We start from the raw sequence: 8,606 nt of genomic DNA, 5'->3' as shown, positions 1-8,606 counted from the left end.
TCCTGGCTCTATTCTCTACCAGACTCTCCTTTTGGTGGGCTCTAGAAACTTCAGTTTAACATGGATGTAACAGCAGGAATATGGATACCCTTTTTCTTCCAGTGCCCATTAGCAATACTTCCTTCATTGGGAGACATAATTGGCTCTTCTTGGGTCATGTGCCTACACCTGCACCAATCATTGGAGCCAATGGTATAGGTTGATGAGCCAGCCTGGGTCACATGTGCACCCCTATGGTGGGGAGATAGGGTGCCTTGAATGACAGTCTTACCAAAATCCTCCAAAAAGGAATGCTGGGCAGGCAAAAAGGTAAACAAATTCAGACTACAATCATTTTTAGATCTCCCTGTCTTCAACCTTCAAATTAGTGCCCAGTCTCTCCTTCTTCCTTTTGCTTCTTGTTTCTCAATGTGGAATTCTGAGTTGGGTATTGAGCTGGGACTCAGAAACACCCATTTAGTCCTGCCATGGCTACCCATACACCTGAGACCCCAGAGAGAAATATTGGCTTACAGGACAAATCAGAAGGCAAACACTTTATTTTGAGCCACTCCAGAGATGCCAGTGGTCCTGAGTGGACCACTATGAGTTGGACAGGAGGTACTACCACCCCAGCTGTTTGCATGGAATTGCTCTAGCTCTTCTTCAGAGTTACACCATCCAGAATGGCATTCTAAAACATTCTAAAACTTGGTCTTTATCACTAGTGGAATAAAACTGATGAAATTTAATGTTCCATTCAAATAAAATAGTAAAGTGTATTTGTAGGCCTTTATTGGCCCCCTGTTTAATAAAAGAAATGACATTTTCACTGAGTGCTTTTTCTAATTTTTCCCTCTTGCCTGGGACTGCCATGAGAATGGTCCGCTTTCCTCTTGCCAGCAGTGGGAAAATACAGAAGAGGAAGAGATAAAGGGTAGTGGGTGGGGTTTGGCATGGGATTTACATGGGATATTATGTGGCCAGGTATTAAACTTACCTTGCAACCTTCCCTTGAGCAGAAAAGCAGGACTGGTTGGGAATGAAATACTTTTTGCCAGGAGTCTTGTTGTTGAATCTCCTGTTCACCATCCCTTCTCCCAATAATTCAATAAATTGTGGTCATAATGGGGGCTTCCCTCTGCCATTAGTTCTTACTGGTTTCTAAACCAGCGGCATCAATTACTGTACAGACACTGTCAAGCATGGCGGTGTTATGTATATAATACTTGTCTCTTTTTTTCTGAGCTATTGTGCTAAAAATGAACTATATTGGAATGCTGATTAATTCTTTCAGGTAATTTAGCCTCTTCTAGTTTAAAATAGGGTCTTCCAGATGCACGGGCAGTGGAATTCCAGATTCTCACCCCCCCCCTTCCTTGCCCTTTTCCTCAGAATCTGAGTTCCTAGGGCCTGGTGTAGTTCCCCGGCATCAGGGAAGCAGCACTGTCTCTTCTTCACCGGCCTCCAGTTGGATTTCTCATCCTCACTTCAGCCCCCAGCTCAAGGCTGTCCCTCTGGTGGCCTCTGCTATAGCGTTGTCCCACCCACTCCCCAGGGACCCGGGCTTTTCCTTCCTACCACTTAACCCTGCTCCTTCCCTGAGACTCATCAACTTTTCCATACCTCCCGACTCCCACCCAAACCCAAAGCAGTCATGATGGGAGTGGCGGTAAGATGTTGTCGGTCTTTCTCTGGCTGAAACAAGCCACCCTGTGGTTTCTTTCCCTCCGAGGTGATCTGAAGATAGCATGGAAGCTCTCCTGCAGGAAACCAGTTAGCAGCTTCTCTGATACGGGATTCTCAGACTCACCTGGGTCTCCAGGCAGCACCTTTTCCCCATGCCTCACAGAGTTTTCAACCCCTGGGAGGCTGCAGCACAGAAAGCAGGCCCCACACTCAGGTCTCAGCCTGATGTCTCCAGCTCTCCCCCACTGTCCTCAAAGAGCTCCCCCGCCCTCCTGGGGCCTGACCACGTACCCCACAGCCTGCTTCCTCTCTGCCTTAGAGCAGTGGTTCACAGACTTGACCGTGCATCACCTGGAGAGCTCATTCCGACACAAGTGGCTGGGCCCACCTGAGAATTTCCCATTCATTAGGTGAGGTCGGTAGAATAATGGTCCCTAGCAATGATAAGGGCACATAAATTCCAAGAACCTGTGAATATGGAACCTCATATGGTAAAAGGGACTTTGTAGATGTGATTAAATTAAGGATATTGAGATGGGGAGATTATCCTGGATTATCTGGGTGGGCCAATGTCATCACAAGTGTTCCTATAAAAGGGAGGGGTAGGGTCAGAGTCAGAGAAAAGGAGGCTATGGAAGCAGAGGTCGGAATGAGGCCGCCACGAGCAAAAGAATACGGGAGGGCTTTGGAAGCTGGAAAAGGCAAGAAATGAATTCCCCCTTAGAGCCTCCAGAAGGAACACAGCTCTGCTGACAACTTGATTTTAGCCCAGTGAGATCCATTTCAGAATTCTGAACTCCAAAACTGTAAAATAGTAATGTTTATTATTTTATCTGTATATTGTGTTGAGTGGCTCAGTCGTTAGTAACAGGTTGCTGCAGCCATAGGAACCTGAAAGGCGAGTGGGTTGGCTCCTAAGAATCTGCATTTCTAATAGGTTCTCGGGTGAGGTCGTAGCTGCCGGTTTAGGGACCACGCTTAGAGAACCACTAGCTTATAGTGAAGCACACAATCCTCAGTCTTCCTCCAAACTCTGGACTGCAGGTTAGACACCCTCTGCCCGCTCCGTGTCTGAACTGTGGAAATGGAAGTGCTGGCCTTGACAACTCAAAAAGTGCCTATTGTGGAAATCAATGGCTTTACTTGATTTTTTATTCCTTTCTGTTCTGCCCTAAAGCAATGGTGGAGAACCACTGGGCAACTGGCATGACCAGACATTAAAAATGCATTGTATTAATAACTTCCTAACTATTATCTCACTATATTGTTGTTTATTATTTTCTTTGGGGGAAAATTACAGAACATTGTCAGTTTATCTACTTGCCCCATATCTCCATGAAGCTGGGAAACAGAAAAAGAACCTGCACGTTCCAGAAAGGAAATGAGACAAAGGGAGGGTTGCAACGAGCAAGATGACTGGACCTCTGCTTCCCTCATGTCAGGCTGGTATTTTTCCTAATTCCTTTTATGCCCCTCTGTTCACGAGTTCCTCCACCCCTTTTGCCTACCCCAGGTGAACCTGGCAACACCTCCCTTAATATCTGATATTGCTCTCTTTAGCCAGGCTTCTCCTGGTAATGAGGCTGGCTTTCCATCCTGGGATGCTTATCATGAAGGTGATAGGGATGGTTACTATGGATACCAAACCAGCCAGTCATTCGACATTCCCTGTCATTTGACATTCCCTGGGTCTGCCAAAAGGCCTCTGAGACCTTCCTTGAGATGAGAGACCTCATCCTTTTATCTCCAGGGCTCCTGGTAGGTAGAGAAAGGGAGAGGAGGTACACAGAGTGCTGATTACATACACTACATCCAATACCTTGGAAGCAGTTGTTATGTCAGGACATCAGTGTACAGTTAGAAAGAGTCCATTTGATTGTGGTCCTTGCCATTTTCTCCTCCTCTTCTCCCTTCCTTCTTTCATTTTTTTCTCTTCATCTCTCTTTCATGCCCTTCTCTCCTGGCAGGCAATGGAGTCCAACCTGGATTTCTGTTCTAGCTCTGCCTTTTGCTAGCTGTGTGGCAGTGAACTAGGAACTTAACTTCTCTGATCCTTAATTCCCTTACCCATTAGGTAGGGGTGAAGACACCTAACTTGGTTCTCGGATGAGAACTAGATGAGAGAATATCTAAAATGTATCTGATGCAGAGTAGGAACTCAATCAAAGCTCTCCATGGTGGTCATTTCTACCCTCCAGTCTTCTCACCGCTAGGTCCCAACAGAGTTCACAAGAAATGCAAGGTAGGAAACCACAAATTTAATGAGAAGCTCAGATTTCCCTTTCATCCCAAAACTATAGCATTCCCTACTTATTTGTCTACGTGGCCTTCTTCTCCCAGGTAGGCATGCTTAGTGCTCTCGGCAGGCTACTTTCAAAGCAGAGTTTTCTTCTATACATTTTCTCGCTAAAATAATCAACTATGCCAGTCGGGCTATAGGAAACGAAGCAGAGCCACAGGTAAGTGCCTGAACCCGGCGTGTAAAAGGCAAAGGGCCTCTTCGCAGAGATGGCGTGCCGGACATCCAGGAGCACGGGGCGCACATCGGGATTGGCATACTTGTGCGTCACGCTGACGAAGTTCCGTTGCTCAAGGACATAGTCCTGGCCGTAGTCCTCCAGCACGTCAGGGGGGAGGTGGTCCAGGATGTCCTTCTCCAGCTTGTCCCACACTTCACTGGAGCCTACAATATCTGGGAGGCAACAGGAAAGGGAGGCTCAGATGGCGAGAAGTCCCAAACAGGCACGACTGCCCCTAACAGGGAAGCAGGCCCTTGTGAATTGGCTTCTGTTGGGAAGGATGGGCATTCCCAAACACATTTTAATATATGTGTTTGATGATGGTATTATATATATACATATATAACATGTATGTGTGTGTATGTATGTATGTATGTATGTATGTATTTATTTATTTATATTTTCCTGAAAAGTGCCCAGATGACTGGGTTTCCACAACCAAATAGCCCATGTAACCAGCAACCAGATCAAGAAAAGGAAAAACCAGACTCAAAGACTCCTCTTTCAGCCCCCTTCCCAGGAGCCACTGTCCCAATTAATGAAGTAGAGTAGTTTTGCCTGGCTTTGGAAATTATATGAATGGAATCATGCATTACGTTGAGAGACTCATCCATGTTATTGCGTGGTCATTCTCATAGTTTTCTGTTATGTGAATATGCCATAAATTACTTATCCACTATATTGTAATGGCCATTTGGGTTGTTTTCAATTTGGGGCTCTTAGAAATAATGTTGTCACAAACATTCCAGTACATATCTTTCATGACTGTTATATATAATATGAAATATAATGCATACACTATAATATATATTATGTATAAGCTATGTATATACATAATGTGAAAAATAAGTAAATAATAAGGAAATGTATATGCTTTTAAAATTAATCTTCTCTGAAGTAATTTAGTTGTGTGTGTCTTTCTACATTTCCTCCTTGTTCATGCAAACATATATACACATAGAGGGCTTTGATTTAATTCTATTTTACCAGGAACAAACCAAAAAAGAACCAAAAAGGATCATACTATATGTATTTTCCAGGAATTTGCTTGTTTGTTTGTTTGTTTGTTTTTGCTTTGTAATAAACCACAGGCCTATCTCCTGATCAGTGGCTATAGATTGAAACCAGAGCAGCAGAATTTTCCATTAAACAGGTTTTAGTCAACCATTTCTCTATTAAAGGATTTTCCAGTGGTTCCTAGGTTCCACCATTTTAAGTGGTTCTACCATAAACCATTGTGCACAATATATCCTTTTGTATTTCGGCATTTACTTCTGTAGGTTCCAGTCCCCAAAGTATTGGTGCCTGGTCAAAAGGCACATGCATTTTGAATTTTAATAGCTACCAGATTCTTTCCAGAAAGATTGTAGCAACCCACAATCCCTCCTGCAAAGTATGTGATTGCTTGGGGATTGCTGTGGGGATGAGATTTTGTTTGCTTGCGAGCTTGTGTGACTCCCCAATATCAAGACCACAGGGGAGCCTCACTGTGAAATATATGCCAGTGAAATCCAATGATACTCATGGGAATGCAAACAGAGTTCCAGTGGCTCGTTTCTTTTCATGAAGGCACAACACTCTATTTAAAGAAATGATTGCCCTGACAATTACTCTGGAGGCTTCTGGGTCATGAAAAACATGTTTACATGAACTATTATTGTTCTTACAACTACCTCTCCCACAGTCTCTTTCACAGGCTGGAAAATTCCTTTCCCTCGCCACTTGCTCTTTAAACACCTCATGGACTATCTAACCACACTTGTGGGTACCCTGTCTAGAGTCTCCAAAGATACCTTTAATGGTGACAAAGCCACCAGCCCTTTTTCAACCTTCATCTGCCACTTTTGACACACACCTACCCATCCCCTGCCACTTTGGAGCTACACATAATGAAATTGTTAAGACTACCTGGATCCAAATCCCATCTCTGCCTCATGTTGCTTCATATCAGCTCTGTGGCTTAGGAAATTTCTTAATTCCTCTGAAATTCAGTTTTTTCCCCTGCAAAATGGAATTATTGCAATGCCTACCTCCGAGATGAGAATTAAGTGAGATTGTGCATGCAAAGTGCTTAAGAACTGCTAACCATGTAATATGTTTTAGCTATTGTTATTGCAGAACACCAGAAAATCTGGCGCAACTCCTTGAATGTCTTCAGATGCTCTTTGTGCCTCTGAAGATTCCTTTTCTTGTCCCCCACTTCAAGCATAATTTTCCAAACTTGAGTTCTTAGCTCTTCTTTGTCTAGCCTCTTGGCTTAAAAGACCCCATCAGATATCAGCTTTAAACTGAGGGCAGTCTGGTATGAAATAAAGACTCTGGGCACTGCATCTAAGGAGCTGGTTTCAAACTTCCCAGCATCGCGGTGTGCCAGATACCCATACTGGGTTGTACATTACTGGCCCCCTCACTGTCCTCACCTAGCAAATGTATCAATGAAATCTACGCCTCAGGGCTCTAGTACAGATTAAGACTCATGTGGAAAGGATGGGAGTATAAATTGGAGCAATATTTTAGAAAACAGTTTGGTATTATCCAGTGACATTAAAGATAATTAAACTCGATAATCCAGTCATTCTGCTCCTGGGTATGTATGGTAGGAAAAATCATGTACAACAGACACCACAGTACATGTGCCAGAAAGTTCATAACTGAATTCTTCATAATTTTCCAAAAGTGACCTTAATAACCCCTCAACTGTAGACAATTTGTGGCATATTCACAAAATACTATACAGCAGTAAAAATGAATGAACCTCAACTACACACAACAGAGATGAATTTTGGAAACATCCTGTTGAGTGAAAAAAGCCAGACACAAAAGAATGCACACATGTTGATTCCATTCAAAAACCAGTACACCCAAACTCGATTGCTTGGGGATGCGTGTATGGATGTAACACTGTAAAGAAAAGCAAATACATGATTATTACAAAAAGGAAGAGAGTGGGTCACGTGTTGGGAGAGGACAAGACTGGAGAGGACCATATAGAGGCTTCTGGGTGCCGGAAGTGTTTTCTTTTTTGATCTGGATGTTCAGTACATGAGTTTTTATTATAATTTGCTCAACGATGTGTGTATATAATATATTTCTCAACTAAAAAATGAATAAGATCCGCAACATCCGGAGAGAACATATGGAAAGCAGCTAGTGTCTGAGAAGAGCAGCTCTCCCTATTTCAGAGCATCCTCGAAACTATAACTTAACTGCAGAATCCAGGCACTGCTCCTAGGGAGCAGAATGGCTCTTTGGTCCAAAGGGTGCCACATCTCGGTGTGGGAAGTTTTCTTTGTCTGTGTCACTAAATCCTCAATCCTCCAGCCAACTTCAAAATCAAATCCGTCATTCCCCGCTTTCCACGAGCTCTCAGTTTTCTTCTTCCTGGGTCATGTCTTCTCTCCCAGCCTGTCAGTCTGTCAAATTTGGCATTATCTTGGACCCACTGAATTCTCCTCCCTATCCAGGGGGTCCCCACGGTGGGAACCCCTCTCACGGCTTCATCTCTCTATTGCTACTTCCCTGGTCCAGCCTCTCAACCTGGGTGGCCCAAGTCTCTTTCTCTCTGTCTTCCCCCTAGAATAGGCCTTTCACCCAGTTCTGCTCCTCCTGGCTAACAGTCAAACCTCTAGGCTTTATTTTTGAGTATGTTAGCAATCCCTCCCAGTTTGCGGTCTTTTATTAGACAGGCTTTTTTTTTTACATCTTCACTTGAATCACCAATTAAAGGTTTAATGGCCCAGAACTAAAGATTGAACTATAGGGGTGGCCATCTGCCCAGAATTCAGAAATTCAGGGAGAGGAGAGGAGAGGATGGCCATCTACTTGGGTCGGGGGGAGGCAGGTAGAAGAGAGGTAGGTCATATTCTTCAGAGGGGAGGAAGTGGTGTTTGAAAAATACATGACATCAAAACATGACAAAATACGTGACATAATTCCTTTGCGGAAGGATGCAGTGTCATAACCATATATGGAAGAACTTGGCACTTGCCCCTCTGTTCTTAAAAGAGCCCCACCCATCCCAACCCTCTTGGCTGGTTGACTTCTGAGGGTTTCAGTTTGAGCAGAACAAAGGATCTTTAGCACCTCTTCCAGGATGAACATTGCAAGGCCCTTCGGCTCAGATACCCACTTGTTCTGAAGCCTCCGGGCTGGATGACGGAGACTTTAACTCCCCATTTAGAAAGCTCTTGTCTCATGACCGCCGAAAACATCGTCAGAGCCGCCTTGGATGAGCCATAGGCTGCCAGCTTTACCATTGGGACCCCTCCTATGGAAGTAATGGGAGAGGAAAGAAAATCACGTCTGATGTTTTCAATTGTTCATCCACGCAGTATTTAAATAGCACCTACCACATGCCAAGAACAGATATCAGTGGTGACTAAGGCATACAAGGACCCTCTATTGTCAGGTGAGTGCATA

At 44.1% G+C, this 8,606-nt stretch overlaps 1 protein-coding gene across 1 annotated transcript in view; it reads right to left on the bottom strand.

The window, feature by feature from the left end:
* Positions 1-3,986: 3,986 nt before the first annotated feature.
* Positions 3,987-8,606, bottom strand: part of HSD17B2 (hydroxysteroid 17-beta dehydrogenase 2) — a gene marked incomplete at both ends in the record, with an annotated part of 48,824 nt that continues 44,204 nt past the window's right edge. Inside the window, 2 exons of the mRNA XM_081031455.1 lie at positions 3,987-4,360; positions 8,317-8,454. Coding sequence (XP_080887581.1) covers positions 3,987-4,360; positions 8,317-8,454 — 512 coding nt within the window. The remainder of the gene's footprint in view (positions 4,361-8,316; positions 8,455-8,606) is intronic.

The sequence above is a fragment of the Rhinolophus hipposideros genome (genome assembly GCF_964194185.1).
Source record: "Rhinolophus hipposideros genome assembly, chromosome: 21".
Lineage (NCBI taxonomy): Eukaryota > Metazoa > Chordata > Mammalia > Chiroptera > Rhinolophidae > Rhinolophus > Rhinolophus hipposideros.
This window is presented reverse-complemented; position numbering and strand designations above follow the sequence as displayed.